The sequence below is a fragment of the Vigna unguiculata genome, chromosome 3, assembly GCF_037176805.1.
Source record: "Vigna unguiculata cultivar grain cowpea cultivar isolate G323 ecotype 2 chromosome 3, ASM3717680v1, whole genome shotgun sequence".
Taxonomy (NCBI): Eukaryota; Viridiplantae; Streptophyta; class Magnoliopsida; order Fabales; family Fabaceae; genus Vigna; species Vigna unguiculata.
The window spans coordinates 52,719,905-52,743,310 of NC_140794.1; the positions used below are offsets into that span (position 1 = coordinate 52,719,905).

At 32.6% G+C, this 23,406-nt stretch overlaps 2 protein-coding genes, 1 long non-coding RNA gene and 2 pseudogenes across 6 annotated transcripts; 3 read left to right on the top strand and 2 right to left on the bottom strand.

Annotated features, from left to right (window-relative positions):
• Window positions 1–1,666: 1,666 nt before the first annotated feature.
• On the top strand, window positions 1,667–2,758 carry LOC114176952 (putative purine permease 11 pseudogene; annotated as a pseudogene).
• Window positions 2,759–3,487: 729 nt separating this feature from the next.
• On the bottom strand, window positions 3,488–4,783 carry LOC114176953 (uncharacterized). Its single transcript, XR_003603090.2, has 2 exons — window positions 4,589–4,783; window positions 3,488–4,102 (listed from the first exon to the last, which is right to left on the bottom strand). It is a non-coding gene; the product is annotated as an uncharacterized LOC114176953 (long non-coding RNA).
• A 1,588-nt stretch (window positions 4,784–6,371) lies between these two features.
• LOC114176636 (phragmoplastin DRP1E-like) lies at window positions 6,372–11,686 on the top strand. Its single transcript, XM_028061743.2, has 15 exons — window positions 6,372–6,706; window positions 6,794–6,857; window positions 7,036–7,143; window positions 7,803–7,904; window positions 8,440–8,490; window positions 8,591–8,652; window positions 9,101–9,191; window positions 9,305–9,369; window positions 9,506–9,700; window positions 9,820–9,939; window positions 10,024–10,094; window positions 10,287–10,512; window positions 10,702–10,752; window positions 10,846–11,214; window positions 11,383–11,686. Exons 1-15 carry the CDS (start codon window positions 6,578–6,580, stop codon window positions 11,509–11,511), a joined length of 1,833 nt encoding a protein of 610 aa, XP_027917544.1. The 5' UTR covers window positions 6,372–6,577; the 3' UTR covers window positions 11,512–11,686.
• A 5,753-nt stretch (window positions 11,687–17,439) lies between these two features.
• Window positions 17,440–19,089, top strand: LOC114179460 (expansin-like B1). The gene is made up of 5 exons (XM_028065808.2): window positions 17,440–17,652; window positions 17,745–17,851; window positions 18,051–18,232; window positions 18,348–18,480; window positions 18,632–19,089. Exons 1-5 carry the CDS (start codon window positions 17,529–17,531, stop codon window positions 18,836–18,838), a joined length of 753 nt encoding a protein of 250 aa, XP_027921609.1. The 5' UTR covers window positions 17,440–17,528; the 3' UTR covers window positions 18,839–19,089.
• Window positions 18,883–22,265, bottom strand: LOC114179459 (pentatricopeptide repeat-containing protein At3g29230 pseudogene; annotated as a pseudogene). 3 transcript variants are annotated; one of them, XR_014994022.1, is made up of 2 exons: window positions 19,709–22,265; window positions 18,883–19,017 (listed from the first exon to the last, which is right to left on the bottom strand). The product of XR_014994022.1 is annotated as a pentatricopeptide repeat-containing protein At3g29230 pseudogene, transcript variant X3 (transcript). The 3 variants fall into 3 exon arrangements; XR_014994020.1 differs by having other exon boundaries at window positions 18,952–19,116; XR_014994021.1 differs by lacking the exon at window positions 18,883–19,017 and adding an exon at window positions 19,185–19,596.
• Between the last annotated feature and the right edge of the window lie 1,141 nt (window positions 22,266–23,406).

Here is a 23,406-nt window from a genome sequence, read left to right on the forward strand (position 1 = left end):
ATGATAAAGACAAAAATAATTGTGTCAAGTGTTATTAGAAACAATAGCTATGTTTAGTATCTAAAAATGTTTTGACGTAAACCAAAAAAAAGTAGATAAAGAAAGAGAAAGAAATATCTTAACAAAATTTTAGTTTGTAAATGTAAAGTAACTAATATTATTCTAATAAAACAATAATTGAATTATTAATTTAGAGTGAAAGTCAAAATTAATCCAATTTTAATTTTTTAATTTTAAATAATAAAATAATCAAAATGAAACTATTAAAAAAGAATAAATGTTTCGAATATACAAGGAATAACTTTTTTATCTCGTTGTTCTTTGTCTTGTTGTCTAAACCATGCAATATTAAGCATGGATTTTTCCATTTATATTTTACGAAAATATACTAAAAAGTAGTTTTTTTTTTTTTAAGTCATATTTGCACCTGTACTCTACCATGGATTGTATACAGTTCCAAGAATAGACTTGTATGAATGTTTATTCAAATTATAAATTTCAAAAATCTAAAACCTTTGTTTTTATAATTTTTTTATTAAAAAATACAAAAAAAAAAGAAATACAAAACAAACAAAAGAACTTTAATGAAAAGTATTCAAAATTGACTGTCAAGTTTAAAACTAACTGAACCTATGCAAGTTAAAATCCTAAAAAATATTAAATATAATCCTAGTGTCTTATAAATATGGAATTTCATTCGCATTTTTAACTATGTCTAATAAAAATTGGAACATCAGTTAGATTTGGTTGTTTTGGTGAAAACAATACCTGTCTTCGAGAAAGACTTTTTTTTTTTTTTACTTTTTTTTATCAAATATATTGTTGTGCACTTCTTCCTTGTAATTTTAGGTGTCAATATAGATTTTTCAAAAAGTCCAAATAAAAAGAATGAGAAGTAAAAATTATAAATTCAAAATTTCTTACCGAAGTAAATTAATAATTTTATCTTAATTTATATAAAACTGAAGGAGAAAACTTCAGACAGAGAATTTATATAAAAAAAGTTAATTTCATTTTTATTCATTTATTTGACCTCTAATTAGTTTATTTTATTTTCTTCTCTTTACAATTATTTGAGAAGTTTATTTAAATGAGCTTAATTTTATAATCAGCATTTAGTTTCCAATATATATATATATATATATATATATATATATATATATACTGCCCATTGCTTAAATCAAATAAGTATTTCAAAAAATTTGAGCAATAAAATATTACGGAGATGCATATTTTGAAAATTTTATTTGATAAACACAGTGGATAGTAAAAACAAATATAAATATTAAATAAAAACAATTCAAAATCAGATATTTCAACTTTTCATGAAGGCGAAGGCCAAAAATGCTTCTTCAATACAAATAGATGAAATATTACATCACGAACAAAAGAGTCAATGGCTATGTGCTGGAAAATAATATAAAAAATAGTGAGAAAGAGTATATGATTAAACCAGAGATTATAAAATGATTTGATTGCCCAAACAATGTTTCAATAGTCCAACTCAATCCAATTTTATTACTTAGTGTGAAAATCATAAGAAACTGCTCCTGCATCCCTCTCTTATCTCAATTGTGAACCAATTCTATTTAAGAGAGAAAGGAAAAGAACTAATCTAAATTTCTTATATTTGTATTCTGCTAGATTACTGTGCTACTTGAACACAATGTCCACAGCTGTTACTCAGCAACCTCAACATTTAGCATTATTCGGAGAATACAAACGTTGGTTGCGTTTGTCCCTTTATACAATCTTTCTTCTGGTAGGCCAATGCACAGCCACACTTTTGGGAAGGTTCTACTTTGACAAAGGTGGTAAAAGCAGATGGATTGCATCATCTGTTCAATCTGCTGGGTTCCCTATACTAATTCCACTCCTATTATACTCCGACAAATCAACCAACCATGATTCCTCCAAAACCAAAACCGAACCAAGACGTTTAGTCATGATTTCCTTGTACATAGGTTTTGGTCTAATGTACACAGGAATGGACCTTTTGTATGCATATGGACTTTCATATCTTCCTCTTTCCACTTTTGCCTTAGTTTGTGCCACCCAACTAGCCTTCAATGCGGTATCTACTTACTTACTCAATTCCCAAAAGTTCACTGCATTGATATTGAACTCTATAGTTGTTCTTACTATGTCAGTTATCCTAATCGCACTCAACACTGAATCCGAGGACAGAAAGGACCTTCCCAGAGAGAAGCAACTAATTGGGTTCTTTTGTGCCCTTGCTGCATCTGCCACGTTTGCTTTACAACACTCTCTCTTGCAGCTCTATTTTGTGAAGGTTGCAAAGACCGAAGAAACCTATTCTTCTCTGTTGAGGATGAATTTTTACCCCATGCTCGTTGCTACAGTCGCTGGCCTTGTGGGGTTGTTTGGAAGCGGAGATTGGAGAAGTATGGGAAGAGAGATGAAGGAGTTTAAATACGGTGGAGTGTCTTACGTAATGACTCTGGTTTGGATTGCTGTGACATGGCAAATAGCGTGCCTTGGTATGTTAGGGTTGATTTTTGAGGTATCTTCATTGTTCTCTGTTGTCATCGGTAACTTGGAACTAACCATAACTCCTATCCTTGCTGTCTTTGTGTTTCATGACAAGATTTATGGGGTGAAGGTTATAGCCTTCTTGTTAGCTATATGGGGCTTTCTGTCCTATATATACCAACATTATCTCGATGACCAAAAGGCCAACCAAGATAAAACTGATGATGGCCTTGGGCTTTCAAAGGTAGAAGAACAAACTTGATAATAGAACAGCACAAATAAAGTTTTTCAAAACTATTTTTATGCATTGAGTTTAAGCACAAATTAAAGCATAGTTTTTTTTTTTTCTATTATAGTTGATTTTTATAACGATTAATTAGTTGATAGTATAATTGTTTTTATACCAAGAGTATATACAATTTAACTTCGGCAATGCATAAGGAATACAACAATAGATGTAACTTGAAGTCTGAACAAACCTTCTATACATACCGCCTAACATCTCTTGTTAGCTTTCTGTACGGTAATGATAATATCTTGCCCTCGTGTTGCCATTGGCGCATATCTGTACGGCAATGATAGTATCATAAATATTCCCCATATTATCAAAATGAAAACACAGTATATGAAAAAGAATAATCTCCTTTTAAAGGATCTCCTTTGCATTCCTACAGATTATGATACAAGTGTAACTCTAACTCAATAAAGGATGCAACACAAACCATCGTCAGGCTTTAAAAAGTCCAACTAATTAAACTCGCTTAATTCTCTTTTCCTTGGTTACAGTAAGAGTGGCTCCTCTTTTCCCACTGTAGTCAAGTGGAACCTGCAGTTGAGATAAATTTATATGAAATTAAATCAAATTACCTAATGGTAAATACATGGAATGTAAAATAGCATATTAAATGCCACTATATTCCACTAATAATAGAAGTTTTGAATAATCTGAAATTAAAAACAAATAACCATTACCATAATTCATTAATAATGCCCGTCGTCAGTCATCTAAAATTAAAAATAAATAACCATCTCACTCAAAATCAATTGACAGCATATAAAAGAAAACATATTGCAGTGCATAAAAGGAAAAAAAATTAGGGAAACCCACTTCAATCCTTGAAAGTATTAAACTTAAAAATGGTCCTTCAAAGTGTAATTAGTCTATCACTTTTCTTATCATTAGAAAACATCTCACATGATACATATATTGCCTTGATGTTTTCTCTACTTTACAGGTTTCAAACTTAATTTCAGTTCGAATATAAGGAAGAGTGGCACATATATATTGTCCTGAAGAACCTTGAAATGGAAAAATTCATAAACTCAGACGTTGTACAAAACACAACCATGAAAAACAACTTCGAAAAGCATAAATTGAAAAATTAACATTAGCCCTTTGGAACTAGTCCGAGTGACTCCGCCATGGACCAAACTTCTTCGAGACATAGACATGGTTGGTGCTCATTTTCTCCCAAGCAATCAAAACTTTATGACTCCCATTAATAATGAAATACCCACCTTGGTCATACTAGCATTCCCCAAGCTCAGTCAAATCCTTCACTGAATTTTGGTATAATGTGCAGTAACTAGACCAAAGCATTTTAGGAACCTATCATTAAATAATAACAAAAAGAAAAAGCGTAAACACTAATCAGGAGTTTGAGCTTAATCGTTGAAAAACAAAATTAAAAACAACCAGATTTTTTTTCCATATACAAAGGTAATGCATGATTGTAAAGAACATCCTTGGTCATTCATCAAAACTAATTTTGTTGGGAGATGCGAAACACCAAAAGACGAAAACATTGCATAAGGTTCTGAAGGTGCTAAAAACATAATATTATTATAAGTCCTTAATTGGAAAAAAAAAATACCAAAGAGATGGTGACATGCAGAGTACTTGCTGCACATCTAAATGAAAAGTGCAAAACAAATTAACCTAACCAAACAGATATATAGGGACAGATAAACCCTAGATTATAGCACAAAAAGTGGAAGTGACGGAATCAAACAATAAATCCAAAATCAATCAAATTAACCTAACCAGCAATAACCCAGAAGAGCGCTAACAGACGAGAAGAGTGATAGACTTAACTATGTCCGACCACGATGAGAAGGCGACGAAGAGTTGCCTGGGCGACAATCAGAGGGAGTCAATGGCGATCGGTAAGAAGGCGACGAAGAAAGATGACAGGGAGACGACGACGACATGATAATGAGCTCCTTGCAGTTTTGGAACTTTCGCGATTTTAGAATCACAAAATGGAGGGAAGATTTTTAAGTCTAAGAATTAAATTTCTTTAGTTCATTTTAATCCATATTATTTTGTTTAACTAGTTCTTGTGCATAGACACCGATATTTTGTTTTTTTTTTATTTAAATGTAGATAGAAAGAAAAATTAAATTAAATAAAGTTGATTAAAATTAAGATTTGATTAAATAAAAAATTAATATTAAGATTAAAATTAAAAAATTGAAAAAAAATAATCACCCGATGCGTATTTGAACCTAGAAGTTACATATTTTCCAAATAAGAAGTGTTACATATTTCCTTTTCATATATAGCAACACACAGGTCTTCCAATATATTACGAAAATTCTGAGCAACGAGTTTTGAAAATTTTCCACAAAATTTGTAATATTTCTTAATTCTTAATGGGCACATTTTCTTTGAGCCAAGATTTGAGGTATAGATTTTTTGTTGACAATTGTAGCATTAATTATGCAACTATTAATTTTCATGAAAAAATTCAAGGAAAACAAAAATTATAAGTAATGAATAAATCTGGTTCTACACTTTTGATTTCATTTTCCATAGAGCCTCTACCACCTTGTGTACCCTTCCACCACCACACCACTTTCCGTAATTTGATATTTGATTCTTTCTCTCCTTCCACCTCTTCATCTAGTCAAGTTTTCATTCTTGGGTTTTCAATAAACAAGATATTTACACATTTCATCCAATCTTGAATTCTTAAAGTAAATTAACACTATTAATTGATGGCTCAAAATAACATTAAAAACACATGAATACGGAACATGGTACAATTAAATATAAGTAGCGTTATTATAATTTACTCTAAACATAATATAAATTAATTTGTATTACAAATGTTGGACTATTTTAACATAATACTCAGGCACACACTATAATAAGTTTTAAATAACTAAAAAAATTATATATATATATATATATAACAATATTTAATGACATATCGATTTTGTCTACACATTTTATATTTTTGTTTTGTTTTCAATTACATTTTAAACTTAAAAAATAATTCTTTTGCCTAATGCCATAAAAAATAGAATTAAATTACTCATGAACTTTATTCTATTGTTTCATAATATATAATTTTTTTCTTTTTTAGTTGTAATTTATATTGTTTATATTATGTTACTTTCCTTCAAATTAAAAATTATGCATTAAAAACGAAAAAATAATAATATGTTTTTAAGTTAAAATAATATAATATAATATAATAAAAAAGATACAGATAAATGAAAGAAGGCGTTTTCTTAAGGAAAATGTTTTTTAACACTAATTATACTAGTTGAAAATCTATTTTTAGAAGTATGTTGATCATTAAAAAACTTAATTTTTTTATTTATGAAAAATTAAAGAATAAAGTAATAGAAGTAAAGTTTATAGAAAATTTTGTTGATATTAAAATAATAATATCCTAATGTAATTATTTGATTGAATATATATCAATATAGCATGTTCAAAAGCTCTCAGTGAGAGAGTGTGAAAATAATAAAAAGGAATTGACTGATACGAAAAAACGGAAGAAAGAGGAACGGAAAGTTGAGCTGCGAAGCCAATAGCGACATCGCAAGTCCACTATATAGGACGCCTCTCCCTTACGTGGTCCATCATCCCAACTCTCTTCCAAATTTTAAAAATATTCTCTCAGAAAAGCGTAAGCACGTAACGGAAAACACACAAACAACAAAAATAGCTTCCCTTCTTCTCATTCCTCTCTTCGTCTTCCTCCTTCCTCTACTACTCCTCTTTCGCTCTTCCACTTCCACACCTTCACTCTCACTCTCACTCTCACTCCTTCCCTCGCCCAACCAACCAATGGACACCTTGATCGCACTTGTCAACCGAATTCAGCGCGCCTGTACGGTTCTCGGCGACCACGGCGCCGGCGCCGCTTTGCCTACACTCTGGGAAGCCCTTCCCTCCGTTGCCGTAGTCGGCGGCCAGGTTCGTTCTTCTCGCTTCTTCCATTCTTCCCCTTTCTATCAATTTCGCTCTATGCGCTACTCATTTTAAGTCTTTTACGTAATGCAGAGTTCTGGAAAGTCTTCGGTTCTGGAGAGCATTGTTGGCCGCGATTTTCTTCCGCGGGGTTCAGGTTCTTTATTCTTATATCTTTAACCGTTCATTCTCTGATTACTAATTTCTGTGTTCTATTCTGATTTGTGATGTTTGGTTAGGAGAGGGAAATTGTTGGATCTTTTGAAAGATAAATTCATTTATCGTTTTCTGTGTGAATCTTGCTTGTGTAATTTAAGTTTTTCGTCATTTTTTAGGGATTGTGACGCGAAGGCCTTTGGTGCTGCAGCTGTACAAAATAGAGCAGGGACTACAGGATTATGCGGAGTTTCTGCACTTGCCTAAGAAACGCTTTACTGATTTCTGTACGTCTTCTTGCTTCTCATGCAAATGATATTTGTTTTTTATTCCCCATTTCAAGATTCTGGAAATAAGAGTTCCTTAGACTACACATTGCAAACTCTGCATGCATGCCTTTCTTTCTTTCTTTTCAAACTATGTAATCTGTAATGTAGTGAAGTGTTTGTAGCCTGTTTTATCTTTGAATTTTTTTTTCTTTTTTTTCTTGCTGATCTGTCATCCTTTCAGGTTTAATTCTTTGTTTTTTGCATTGGTTGCTAAATATTGTGTCTCGCAACTGCATGTTTTTCATCAACACACAATATCTTAGTTTCTATTTGGCTTGCTACATTAGCATTTCCTGATCAAAGACTTAAAACCTCAACCGATGGTCTCTGGAATCGTGATGACATGAATTATGTTTTGATAGTGTAGGACATTTTACAAAAGATCATCCGTGTAACACTGATTACATGCTATGCATGATTCTTTGGTTGCCTAAAATGATATAATGACATTCGCTGCAAGTGTTATATCTTTTGGTAAATGCTAAGGAAGTTGACACCAGTGAAATTTTTTGAATATATGGTTTACAATACTCAGAAGTAGATAAGCAATTTTCCTATCTTTTGTTTTAGATAAACTATATTTAATTTGATGTTCGTTATCTTTTCATCTTCTATAGCTATGGTTCGAAAGGAAATTGAAGATGAAACTGATAGATTGACTGAAAAAACAAAGCAGATATCTCCTGTTCCTATACATCTCAGCATATATTCCCCGAACGGTAAAGAATTTATATTTATATTTACATTTTCATTTTTTGGTGTGATATGTACCGTACTATTCCTATTCTTAGAAACCCTCTCATGGTTCTGGGATATGGGAAGAAAAAGGTTTTTCTTTTGTTGTCTTGAAGCATAATTGATGTTTTGTGGGAGAGAATATGTAATCAGTCCTTGTCTCCTGAAATCTTGATATTCATGGCTATATGTGCTATTTACTTATTGATTTATTTGATGCTATATTTTTAGATTATAGTTACCAAGTTATGTGACTTGCATTGCTTAAAAATTATAGGCGATCCAGGGTTTTTTTCCTCAGTGCCGTATTTATAATTGAATTGCATTATAAGGTAAAGAATTAATATCATTCTGAAGGAAGAATATTATAATAATCAAGGAACCACCATTCTAATTTTATAAGGGAATTACGTGTGCTTGGCTGCCTCTGCCTATAGTGGGGTTGCTGTCTGTATGTGAATTGTCAATTTTTCATTTTGTTTTTGTGACATTAAAGGTTTTCTATTTTGTTGTTGATAGTCGTCAATCTAACACTGATCGATCTGCCTGGTTTGACAAAGGTTGCTGTAGGTATGTTTTCTTTTTATTGTTTTTTTCTCAAATATACAAAGATTCTTATTATCATTTTCCTTTTTTCGAATAACAAGTCAAGGATCTTCCATTTTTTCAGAGGGACAGTCCGAAAGTATTGTTCAAGACATTGAAAACATGATTCACTCATATGTTGACAAGGTAACTGAAGACGTGCTTTTATAACTATAGGAAGAAACCTTCTCTTGGTCTTATCTCTTTCTTTACTTTTCTTATTTGGTTGCCTTAAAGTAGTTGTCTGTCCCACGTTGGATAAAAGCCTATGAAAGATGATATATAATAAGTTTATCTTAATTTAAATTACTTCTCCATTTCCTGTGATTAACGCACTGGAAATTGTTGGTCACATTAATTCTTTCGTCAAAAGTTGTTAGCATTTTGAATTTTAAATGTTGTTGAGACTTTTTAACTTTTTTCAATATTATATTATACCTTGAATGTGTGGCAGAACGATGATAATAATTTGAATTTGCTCCTTCCAATTAATTTCTCATTTTACATAATTTGTCGTTTTCATAGATTTACTGTTGTTTCAGCTAAGGCCCCTTTTTGGAAATTGTCCATCACATCATTTTTTGTGTTTATGCAGCCTAATTGCTTGATTTTGGCAATTACTCCTGCAAATCAAGATATAGCAACTTCAGATGCCATCAAGGTTTCCAGACAAGTTGACCCTACTGGTATGCTTCATGCATTTTGTACATCGTCATGCTTCAACTATTCAAATTATATGCCTTTATTGTTTTGTTATGCTATTATGGTGTTTTCTTGATACTACGTTCAAAATGTTTAGGGGAAAGAACGTTTGGTGTGTTAACAAAGCTCGATTTGATGGACAAAGGAACAAATGCTCTGGACGTAAGAATCTGGCGTAAACTCGTTAGATTGTATTGTTGACCTGTGATGAACTTAGTCCCGATTTTACGTGAATTTTATTGACATGGGCACAAAATAATTTTACATCCTTCATGTTACCATTTTGAACATCTTGTAGGTCCTTGAGGGAAGATCTTATCGACTTCAAAACCCTTGGGTGGGAATTGTAAACCGTTCTCAAGCAGATATTAATAGGAATGTGGATATGATTGCTGCTCGGTGGAGGGAACGTGAATTTTTCACTACCAGCCCTGATTACTCACACTTGGCCAGCCAAATGGGCTCGGAGTATCTAGCAAGGATTCTCTCCAAGGTTTCTGTTTACCTGACTCGTGCAGTTTTGAGTGTCGCAAGTACATGCTGTTTTGCTAAATTTTTTCTGCTGTCCAAAATTTACTTGGTTGGTTACTTATAGAAGTGATTTGGTTTCAGCATTTAGAGTCTGTGATAAGAGTTCGGCTTCCAAAAGTTGCATCTTTAATTAACAGAAACATTGACGAGCTCGAAGCAGAGTTGACACGCCTTGGTAGACCAGTTGCTGTCGATGCCGGGGTGAGGAGTTATTTACTTTTTTCTGTGTACTACAATATAAAAGTTGAAGTAATTCTTCTAATTTTGTCCCTCTAATTTTATCAGGCTCAGCTGTACACTATTCTAGAATTATGCCGCGAATTTGAACAAGTATTTAAGGAGCATTTAGATGGAGGGTAAGATTTTTGTTTTATTTTCTGTTCAAACTGGTGACCATATCAATAATTGAATGGAAGAGCTGATTATTTAATCTTTGTTGAGAAACTTAAATCACAACCATATATTTTGTTTTTGTATTTTTCTTTTCAATATTTGGGCGTGATTGTGTATTCTTGACCTTTTCTAGTTTCTTTTATTTCCTATCTTAGGCGACCAGGAGGCGATAGAATTTATATAGTTTTCGATCACCAGCTTCCTGCTGCACTGAGAAAGCTTCCACTGGATCGTCATTTATCGTTGCAAAATGTGAGAAAAGTGATTTCTGAGGCAGATGGTTACCAACCTCATTTAATCGCTCCAGAGCAAGGTTACCGGCGCCTCCTGGAGAGCTCACTTCACTATTTCAAAGGTCCCGCGCAAGCTTCCGTGGATGCTGTAAGTGCTTTTGCCTTAGATTGTTTGATTTAGTTCTATTCTTCGATCGGAAGTAATTTGCTTTATTTGATCTTTGTTTATATTTGATCTTTGTTTTATGCTTTCTTTGGAACTAACTTCAATCCTGACTATACTTAGTTAGCTACTGGTATTTCCTAATTCTTATACTATATGCTATATTTGTGGCAGGTTCATTCCGTACTTAAGGAACTATTGAGGAAGTCAATCGCAGAAACACAGGTTTGAGTTATTTTATTTTATTTTATTTTATTTTTTTGTTGCTGATGGGGTGAATGAAGTAACATGCTTTTATTTAAATGACAATGATTGTAGGAATTGAGGCGGTTTCCAACTCTTCAAGCCGAAGTAGCAGCATCAGCTAATGAGGCATTAGAGAGATTTCGTGAAGACAGTAGGAAGACAACGTTACGGCTGGTGGAAATGGAATCATCCTACATCACGGTTGATTTCTTCCGTAAACTCCCTCAGGAAGCTGAGAAGGGAAAGAATCCAGCTCCCTCCTCTGTAGAACAGTATGCTGAGGGACACTTCCAGAGAATTGGTTCCAATGTTTCATCTTATGTCGGTATGGTGTCAGAAACGTTGAGACATTCCATTCCAAAGGCCGTGGTTCATTGTCAAGTGAGGGAGGCTAAGAGATCTTTACTAGACCATTTTTACGCACAACTGGGAAAAAAGGAGGTATACGTATATCATACCTAACTTAGGATCAAACATCTATGGATATGGGGCATTGGGTGCTTGAACTACTGCTAAATATTGAAAATTTCACAGGATCAGATATCTTGATATACAACGTCAAGAGAGATGGAAATATTCTCGACTAATATTTTTCTGTTTATTTTTCAGGAAAGGGAACTTGCACAGTTGCTGGGTGAAAATTCTGAGTTGATGGAAAGGAGACAGCAATGTGCCAAGAGGTTAGAGTTATACAGGTCAGCAAGGGATGAGATTGAAGCTGTTTGTTGGTCGGGATAAAAAGAATTAGATGATGGATCCTGCTTATTATTATTCGCATGAAATATTCCATTTGTTGATATTTTTTATGCTTACGCTGATCTCGATTCAGAGCTCCACTGCTGTGTACCAGAGTTCCAAATTCTGTGTTGTGTGCGAGGTATATTAAATTAATTCTTAATTTCATTGTTATCCATTGATATAATTGTTGAATTAAAAAAAAAAAACTCTGGAATCAGGACTCGTTGATTAACTGTATGCAAATTTAATTAATAGTTGACATGTATTAGTCAACTTGGTTTTTTTGACGGGTTAAATTGGTTAATAGTTGTCAAATTAAACATTAAATTAATTAATTAAACATGTTGCAAGAATTAAATTGATTGACTATGCAATTTTTGAAATCAAATTAGTTATCTTTTTGGACTAAAATTTCACTATTTTAGGGCTAATTTGGCTGGTAAATTATATTTAAGAACTAACTTAACAATTTTTTTTTATCAAGATTATTAATTAATATGGACATTACATTATGAATTCTCACAAAAGTTAAAGTAGTCGATGAAATTATTCCATGACTATTGGATTAGGAGGAAATAGATTATTTTCAGTAGATTTTCAACTTGAGATTCGTGTGAATTTGCATAACTAGATTTTTGTATTTATTAAAATTTTCAGCCAAGTTTAAAAGCATGTTCTCTACGGAATAAAATATTGATGTCCATTAAAAATATTGTTACAAATAAGTTTATACAATATAAAAATATGTTTAAAATAAATCATAAATAATGTCAACAAAATACCTTAATATCTTTTTTTTAAAAATAAATATTATCGTTTTTTTTATCTCTCTAGAAACACTCTTGCTCGCTTCTTCTCCATTCTCTATTTTTAGCCTTTTTCCTTTAGGCCTACAAGCCCTCAACTCACATCATATACATAAAGAGATACTGTGAGGAAGATAAAAGGGCGCCTTTAATTACTTTTATTGATTTTATTGGTCTAAATTCTATGTTTAGTTTCTCTTATTTAGCAATTCAAAATAAACGTTGTAATTAGGGCTTTTGATTTGGAAATTTTAAAATACAAGTTGTAATTGATGGTTTAAAGTTATCTCTGTCATATGATGTGGTTCACTCTTATGATCCATCATAAGGAAACTTTTAGCATTTGTTGATGAACTGTAGAATTGCAATAGGAATGAATGGTTTATGGTGGAAGTGATAAATATTTTGAATTGTGTAGCATTAAGTTTAGACTTTGGTGGAAAGGAAATGATGACTAACCTAGAAGATAAGTTTAAGGAATTGAAAACTAATTACATGCTCTAAAATTAGTTCATTAGAGTCTGATATTAATATGGATGTAGGAAGAAGTCTTGTGTGAGATGAATGTCGTGCACAGAGATGTTTGAGAGAAGATGATGTGTATGGAGAAGATGATAATAATGTGGAAGCAGATGAACATGATGCTCATGGAGAAGCTGATGATTAAGGAGATAGTGATGATTACGTGGTAAAACATTCAAGCACGACTGTGAATTCGAAATATATTTGAGTAGAATTTGGAAAAGAAAAAGTTTATACAATTTTTATGTATGGAAAATTATTGTAAACAAAATTGTGACATACATTAGAGAAAAGTTTTTTAAAGGAATTACTTTTAACCTAGCTTATTATAAAGCCAAGAAATTAATACTTGACACTGGACTAGCTTATAAAAGCCAACAAATTGGCACTTGACATCTTATAATTTCTTTTTTTCCCGAGGTTTGAAATAGATGGGTTCAAATGAACTTTTCAACAAAGATGTAGGCCATTTATTGGTATGAATGGTTGCCATTTAAAGACAAAATATGGAGTAAATTCCATCAAAGCAAATTAAGGATATGTTCAGAGATGAATTTGAGGAGTAAAGTTTTTGTATTTTTTTTAAGAAATTTAGACCTAAAAGTGGACAGATTTGTAAAGTTTAGGAGCGTCGGTGGAATTGATTTTTTCAAATCAATTTTAATTGATTGAGAGATTAGAAATAGTAAATTTAATATGAATGTGAATTTATCATCTTAAAATTAATTTTGAATATATATAAACCCAACAGCAAATGGGGAATCCGTTCCCTCGTCTCTAGAATCCATATATAAATGTAATTGCAGTTGTGGTGATTTTAAATGGGAGTGGAACCAATTCTATCATCTCCACCCAGTACAACTGCTCCCTCATGCACGTTACAATACCAAATACTTGCTTGTCATTTTTAAAAAGAGTGGAGGGTAATATAGGAAAAAGGATATGCATACCCTCAAATATCCTCACTTAGGAATGATAATTTGAACATATTATTATGCAAATCATCATCTTTTATCTCTTCAAATCATTGAAAGTTAATTTAGTAATCACTCGCTCGTTCATCCCTTCTTAAAGAAAATCATTAAAAATGAATACAACCTAAGTATCACGCTGAAATGATAATTGTGATGTTGATTTGTGTCACCTAAATAAACTTTTTGCATCATTCGACAGCAAACAAAATTAAACTTTTGCTATTAGAGGCTTCATATTTTTTATGATATAATTTTTTGTAAATTGCGGTTAATTTGTCATTTTTTAGATCTGTTTAAATCATTAATGAAAGGTGAATAGTCACATGTCACTTCATAAATTTTTAATTTTAAAATAAGTTGTCCACGTGTCAAGTCAGTATTGTGACACGTGACAGTGTTAGTGCCATATGTCACACCAATATCACTTTCATATGTCAAGTCAACATCATTGTCATGTGTCAGTGTCTCGTGACTTATATTTAATTTAGTCTAAATTTTCGTTAATTTTGTTTAATTTAATCTCAATTTTCATTCTTTTTTAAATTCAGTTCCAATTTTTTCCCTCCCCAAATTGACCAAACTTAGTCTTTATATAAATGTTAAACTGGAATTTTTATTTACATTAAATATTTTTCATTATTTTTAAACCAACCATAATTATATTATTGGAAAAAAATTATTAGATTTATGTTTGATGTTTGTTACATGTAAAAAAAGGTTTAGAGTTAGTTTAAAAATAATGAAGAATTTTTCTTCTAATTTCAATATTGCTTAAGAATTTTGCTTATTATTTAAAAAGTAATGAAGAATTTTCCTTCTAATTTTAAAAATAATGAAGAATTTTTCTTCTAATTTTAAACTAATTTTAACCCTATTTTTTATATGTAGCAAAAATCAAACTAAATCTAGTAATTTCCTACCAAAAGTATAGTTAGGTTTGGTATAAAAATAATGAAAGAAATATTTAATATAATGTTAATTTTAATAATAATAAAAATAAAAAATTTCAGTATAACATTTATATAAAAATTAAATTTGGTTAATTTGGAAAGAAACAAAATTAGGATTGAATTGAACAAAAATAACGAAAATTTGGACTAAATTGAACAAAATTTGAACTGAATTAAATATAAGTTACGAGACATTGAAACGTGACAACGATACTGACTTGATACGTGTCAGTGACACTAACTTGATATGGTATTGACATTGTCATGTGTCACAATGTTGACTTGACTCGTGGACACGCGATAGTAACTGTTTACATCCCATTAATAATTTAAACGGTGTCTAAAAAATGGACTAAATTGATCATAATTTACAAAAATTTATGACTTTTTTGAACATTTTTAAAAAATGAGGTAGACCAATGATGTATTTAAGCCTATTTTTATTGATAAATGTGGTGGGCACTTATACCATTTTGTTAGTAAGTTACTAATTTTTACCTTTAAGAAAATGAACTTTTTTTTCCTATAAAGAAACAATGAAAAGAAAAAGTGAAGAAGGCAAAGTTGAAAAGAACTTTTGAAGGAGCATATTGGAAGAATATTATGTCTTGATCGAGCTCAACCCACGACTTCACCACCATGGAATGGTCCTACTCCATTCCTTGGGATTTTATCCACAGTTTTAAAAGAAATACAGCTTTTAAATGTTTATGATAAAATATCTGAGCTTTATAGTATGTATATAGATGTTTGTGTAGAAAAAGTTAGGTGTAGCTGAAGCGATAAGACTTAGAAATATGATATGAGTGTAGGAGAAGTTAATGATTACAAATGGCACGCTGGGTCCATGGCATGGCTGATGATGTCCATGGTGGCAGTCTCTGTCACCACCATCCTTAAAATCAATTCTGTCAACCCAACTCTATGTTTCAATATAAATGTTATTTTCTGAAGATGATAAGAGCAGAGTCTGAATTAGATGGATATTTCTAAGCACCTTCCATGGCGAGATCAAGGTTCTTACCATGCCATCTTTAATTGGCCAGTGGGGTCATCAAATTCAGTGCTCAATGCCCAACTCTTCTTCTAATATTCCAATTCAGGCTACTTCATACCTTCATTTCAATCTTGGGTTTTAGCCTACCTGTGAGGTCACCAAATGTCAATTCTCTTTAATATGTCATAATCAACGGACAATGATATTATAAGTTCTAAATTTTTACTTTCATCCTTTACTTATTTTTTAACGTGATTTAGTGTAAATCAGATTAAAGTATCATTATTTTTTTTAAAAAATCAATAATCCACACTAAATCACGTCTAGAATGTAAATGATGAATAAAAAATGGAAATCAGATATAATTTTCCTAATGAAAGAAACGTCAATGCTTTCTGAATGAAATTACTCAAGGATATTGAGACACAATTTTTTTATTTTAGCATTTCCACTATTCATAACTCCATCTATCACCAGTTATCACTAATTATTAATAGAGTTTCGGTCTATATAAAAATTTATACTATATCTATTCTTTTATATATGTAATAACTTATTTATTTTAATTTTAATAAATGGTGCAAAATTATAACATTAATATATAAAATTTACATGCTTTCTTAATTGAAATAGTTGAAATTTAAAAGATATTTCAACCTATGCTATGTTCGACTTGAATTCTCTCCGACCTTTGTATCATATGTAGCAAGTTAAATTAAGAAAGACAGAAGATATCCATGAAATCCTCTTGTTAGGTCAGTTTCAATTGAACTAGTGTTTTTCTCTCCCATCACAGCAGATTCAAAGAGACTAAAGAGAACATACTATACAATCTCTGAGAGCATAGGCAAGAATTCAAATTTAGATTCTCAACTCTTTTATGACTGCTCCATATTATAATAATTTTAGAGTATTTATTATTTTTCTTTCCAACTCATTTTGAATGCTGAATTTATTTTAAGTGGATTTCATAATAAATTTCACATATTTCTATTTCTATTTGAATTTATTTTATTTATTAAAAAACAAAATATCAAGGTTCGTTTATTAACATGACATTGACAAAAATACCAAGTAATATCGACATTCATGCTATTGTTTTTTATTGTTGAATTTGTTGCACTTTCAAGATATCATAGGCTCATGAAACACTGGATTAAATAATTATAAAGTTGTCACCCATCTTCTTCTACATTGATTATTGAATCACCAACCTAAAGTATCTAGTGATTGTAGATGTTCTCATAATTGTGGTGTACTTTAAAGCAATTGGTTTCCATTGCAGAGCAAATATCAGAATAGTTGTTTGAGTAAAGAATTGTATCTTTTTCACTTTTTGCACATCTCACATAAATTTTAACTGTGTATTATATGAAGCTTATTAAAAGCTTTTCAAGTATAAGTTGTAGCATCCATTAAAAATAGTGGAAGTGAGAAAAATGTGCGCATAAGTTTCACTCTGTACTTTTATGAATTTCATTAGTAGTCAAATCCTAATTTTATACAAGAATTAAAGTGGTTTTACTCGTCAAATTAAGACAAACAGCAAGTAGTCTAACCAAGTAACTGAGACAACGTAAGGTAGCAAAAGTTCTCTTATTCAAAATCTGAATACTTTTACTCTACACATTTGGAATGTCAAAGTTGGTAACACTGACCAAATTCTCTATAAATAGGAGAAATTCGGTTCCCTCATTCATCACTAAGTTTGTCTTTGTCTTCTTATCTTAATTGCTTGCTTTCAGTCTTATATAATTCTGTCCTACACATGGCTCTTTCTCTTTTGTGTCCTCTTCTTGCCACCTTTCTTTTCATGCAAACTCTGGCAGATACTTCCTTCCTTCAATCTCGTGCAGCATATTACCCAAACTCTGCAGAAAATGGCACAGATGGTAAGAAAATTAAAATGATTGAACACCACCAAACGCCAAAGATGTAATGAGATTTTTCTAACATAAATGAATGTTCTTATAACTTAATGCAGTTGGTGCATGTGGATTTGGTTCCTTTGGTGCCACTGTTAATGGTGGGGATGTATCAGCTGCTTCTGATCTTTATCGAAATGGTGTTGGCTGCGGTGCCTGTTACCAGGTGAGTTCTCATCAAGCTACATATTTAGTTACATGACCATGCATATATATATATATATATATATATATATATATATATATATATATATATATATATATATATATATATATATATATATATATATATATATAACAGTATACATTATATTATAGTTTATTGTAATATTTCTCATTATGTTTTACTTTGAGTCTATGGCCAGGTGAGATGTAGCAATAGTGCTTATTGCTCAGGAAATGGTGTGACGATAGTAATAACTGACCAAGGTTCTAGTGCTAACACTGATTTCATTCTTAGCCAACGAGCTTTTGGTGGGATGGCTATCAACAAGGATGCAGCTGCTTCTCTATTAGCTCTTGGCATAGTTGATATTGAATATAGAAGGTCAGATAATTATCTTTTTAATTCATGTCTGCATCAACTACTACATTTTCTTTAATTATAGGTAGAATGTCAATAAATTAAAGAGACTGAACTAGGCCTCTGTTGTTATTTGCAGGGTTTCATGCAGCTACCCAGGCAAAAACATTACAGTTAAGATACATCAGAGTAGCAACAACCCTCACTATTTGGCTTTTGTCTTATGGTTTCAACAAGGAAGTAGAGACATAACTGCTGTGCAACTTTGTGAGGTATGCTTTATCCTTCCCGTGGTCATAGTTAATCAGCAATTTTATCAAATCTTTGAATATGTAATTTAATCAAGACCATGGCTAAAATTGAATATTTAATTTAAAAGGATGAACCAGTGTGATGACTGTAATATCTTTTTGTTGAGTGCAGACTGAGAACTTTGTGTGCAAGTTACTGGATCGGAGTCATGGGGCAGTATGGACCACCACCGCGCCACCAAGTGGACCTTTGGCTTTGAGGATGTTGTTTAGTGATGAAGAAGAGGGAGACGAATCATGGGTCGTTCCGGTTAATAACATTCCACAAGACTGGAAGGCCGAAGAAACCTACGACTTAGGTGTACAAGTGAACCAATAGAAGCAGAAAATTAATGATTTATTAATCTGCTTTGTAACGAAATAAAAAATAAGTTAAGTAAAGTGAGTTCAATCCATTTACCCTATTTAATTGCCCTCCAATAATTTGTTTTTCTCCGAAGTAGCAAGGACGGAGGACATTCTGTGATCTTACTGTAGCATAGCATGTCACCCTATTCCCTGGATATTTCATGTTTAAAATATCTCGATCATATTCACAAGCGTTTTGAAATGTCATTTAGTTTCTCTGCAGCTTTCAATTGATCAACAATTGAGACACTGAGCTTGTCATACCAATAATCAATCACAAGGTGAACAGACGAATATCAATATTTTGAGACAGGAAATAATCAAGGTTGTCGCTAAATATCCAAGAAAAGATTCAGTCATTACAACTCCACATGCAAAAATAAGCCATGAAATATTAATAAATGGAATAAATTTCATTTTAATGGTTTACAAATAGTATGACTAGCATCCTGACTAACTTTGGATGTTGGAAAGTCAAGTAGCTTAAATTTGGAGTGATGCTTTCATTTCTCTCAAACAAGTTAACAATTTATGGAGCAAATATAGTACTGACAAATGACTATACAATAGGAGCATAAATGAACTTTCCCAAAATAATAATTAATACACTCAAAACAATTCCTCCAACTATTTCGTAGTTTGCCAGCTCTTCCCCCAACAACAAAGGCACTAGCACCGGCGTTTGTGTGGGCAGAGAGACAGAGATTTGAAGGCTTAAGCAAATATTCACTGTCATGGAATTTCCAAGAGTATATCAAATAAACTATTATACAGCATTGAATATAATAAAGAAAATGTAAAAATTACATGCATTTGAACAGAAAGATATGTAGATATCAACCTTAAGGAAATAGTGAAGACGTAGTCTTGAATCCTCGTTTGTATCTTTGAGACAAGATAAATACAAGTACTTTATAGATGCTCTTTGTATGTGGGAGTGTTCCCTGTATTGGAGAGATATATCATTCTCTCATCCTACGACCAGTTCCTGGCTTTCCTTAATGTTCTATTTCATATATGCACCATACGACCCAACTTTCTTGCCTGGTAAGAACTGTCACTTGCGAAACAAAGTCGATAAAATCTTCTTATGCATCCCATCTTCACAATCCATCTTACAAATATTTATTCTCTGCTGTGGATTTTATGGATTGATATTTATCAAAGTCACTTAATCATCCCAGACAAGGAGCATTTTCATCAAATAAATGAATTATCATTCACCAGAAAATTCAGAGACCTAAAGCCTTCGTTGGAACCAATCCGGACAATCGTAGAATCTCCATCCCGCAACACATCGTTTTTAGTGCCATCTGCTATTATGTGTTATGGTATCTTTTTCCTTGATATCAATAACATGTCTCATTTCTTAACTCGCACTGCTTCTCTCTCAGTAGTGTTTGAAATAGAGACTCTGCTCTTTAACTAGGTATGATATTATCTTCCTTAATTGAGTGCCCAACGGATAATTTCATCTGCGTTCCTAATTCACTCAACATCGAGTACATAATCCTTTTCCTATAGCCTGAATTATTCTTAACAAAATATTTAGAATCAAAGTCTTCGAGATGAACCAAGCTGGATGCTGCTGCTTTCTGTAACCCCTTCTCTTTTATCATCAATCTTACATGTTCAACGTCATCCCATCTCCCTTGAGCAGCATACATATTTGAAAGCAAAATATAAGGGCCAATATCCTGTGGCTCCAACTTAATGAGTCTCTTAGCTACAATCTCTCCAAGCTCCGAGTCAAAGTGGTTCGTACAACCAGACAGTAGAGCTCCCCATATTGCAGATCCAGCCTTCAAAGGCACCTTCCTTATAAGCTCTTCTGAATTTTCCACCAAACCAGCTCGAGCCAGAAGATCAACCATGCAACCATAATGTTCAACCTTGGGCTCAATTTTGTAAACTCGACGCATAAGATCAAAGTACCACCAACCCTCCATGACCATTCCGGCATGCGTACATGCAGATAACACACTGATAAAAGTGGCATCATTTGGTTGCATACCCTCCTTCTCCATCTCCAAGAACAGTTCAAGAGCTTTGTCCCCATTCCCATGCAATCCATACCCCATGATCATAGAGTTCCATGACACAACGCTTCTGACCGGCATCTCATGAAAAACATCCCTGGCCAAATCCATAGCCCCGCATTTTGCATACATTGTCAGCAGACATGTAGAAAGCAAGACATCAGACTTAATGTTGTTACTTCTGATAAAAGAATGAACCCACGTGCCAATACCAAGCCTCCCTAAACTCGCACATGCCGTGAGCACACTCACTAAGGTAGCCTCATTCGGCATTAACTCTCTTCCTTCCATCATTCTCCCAAACAGCCTCAAACACTCATCATAATTCTTCACACGTGCATGCATCGCCAACATGGAATTCCACGAAACCACATTCTTAACAGACGCAGGCATCCGATTGAAAAACTCAACAGCCAGAGAAACATTCCCAACCTTGGCACACCCATCAATCATGCAATTCCAAGAAATAACATCCCTCTCAGGCATTGTCTCAAACAGCTCATTAGCAGTATCCAAATCTCCAACCCCCACATACCCCGCAATCATGCAATTCCAACTTAAAACATCCCTCTCAGGCATTTCATCAAACAACTGGCGAGCGGCACCAATTTCCCCATTCTTCACATATCCATCAACCATGGAGTTATAACTAACCAAATCCAACCTAGAACATTCGTTAAACAGCATCCGGGCAAGTGTTACTCTGCCAAAAACAGAGTACATCCGAATCAGCGAATTCCGGGCGAACAAATCATGCCCGAAGCCGAATTTAATAATCCGGGCATGATCCTTCAGCCCTTCTCGGAGCGAACCAATGTCGGTACAAAGTTTGATCAAGAGGGGGAACGTGTAGTGGTTGGGAAGGACGGAACGGGCGAGCATTCTGTGGTAGTAGAAGCTGAGAGCAGCAGGGAAATCGGGCAAACGAGTGTAGGCGCGGATGATGGTGTTGCAGTGAAACGCATCGGGGTGGTGGAGATGGTCGAAAAAGGAAGTGGCGCGTGGGAGAGTGTGGGAATGGGAACACAGTTTCTTGATGGCTGAGGTGGCGAAGAGAGGGTGTTGGGAGAGGCCAGAAACGACCAGTTGGACCAAAAGCTGGCTCAACTCCTGCACCTCCTTCCATGACTCCAGTGCCGCAAACAGCACTTGCTCCTGTTTCCCCCTAACTGCCATTTCCTTTAGGAATTAACATTACATTCTGCTTTCCTCCTCCATTTTTCTGTGTTGCCCGTTAACTTACAAAGAAACACTAAATATATATAACTTTACCCTTTTTAAAATAAAATGGAGAAAGTTTATTCAATTTTATACGTTAAAAATCTTAGGAAAATAATATTTTTTAATCTTAATATAATATACTCATAGTCATGCTTTGCCCATCAAACATTTCCATCAATTTCTTTCTTCCTGTTATATACACCTGAGGCTAAGAAATGATGGTCGAGCGAGATATTCAACTTAGCGTATTTATATAATAGAGTAGTGAATATCATTTTAAACTATCTTCATGCCAAGGCTGATGTCATAATTTAGTCTCATTATATTACATAAGTTTTAACATCTCATTATAATTTTTAATCTAATAAAAGAATATTATAAAATCTAACTAATATAATTTTTTTTGCAACTTATTAAAAATAATTACTTTTGAAATAAAAACTTATTTTATATTCTTACGACTCGAAATTTTATTTAAAATTCAAGAGTCCTACATGCTATTATATCAGCAGGTTACGATGAAAAAGTTTTATAACATTTATATGTTAAATTTATAACTCTGAATGTGAACTTTGAGGTAAAGATGTCTGTGATAAACCAATTGAGTAATCCTTTAAGATTTCGAGATCCATGACAATGGCGGAAGATCTGGTATGCCCTATATACTGCCGTTACCGTCGGTCGTGGTAGTCTACAACCAACACAAACTCTAGCCCGAAGGAAAAGCGAATCACACCTTTGGTGCATAACAATAGTCTCGATTAAAATGAAGATAAAACAATAATACTTTGACATTCAACAAATTTTTCCACTCATTTAATATTATCCTCACAACTTTTTTATTCATTTACAAATATAAAAGTTTACTTTTTTACAAATACAAAAGTTTATTTTTTGTATGACTATTTTATTGCTACTATAAAAGTCAAATGAATGTTTTTTTTATAAAAAGAATTCATTGAAAAAGATCATTTGAAAAAAAAAACTTTTTTTTGACATTGATGGTATAAAAAAGCGAATTTTTATATTTATAAAGAAAAAAAAAGAGTGTAAGGTGATGAAGATAATGTGAAATGAGTATACAAATTGATTGTATGTTAAAGTATTATTATTACTCTAAACTTTAAAGATAAACCAAAGACGGACATAACACACTCACACTTAGTAGTTCTAGACAGTCTCTAACATCGTGGGAGGGATACCTATTAGTATACCCAACTAAAAATGAAAAGAAACGCTAGATCTATAATATCAAAGTTTAATAACCCTCATTTCATAC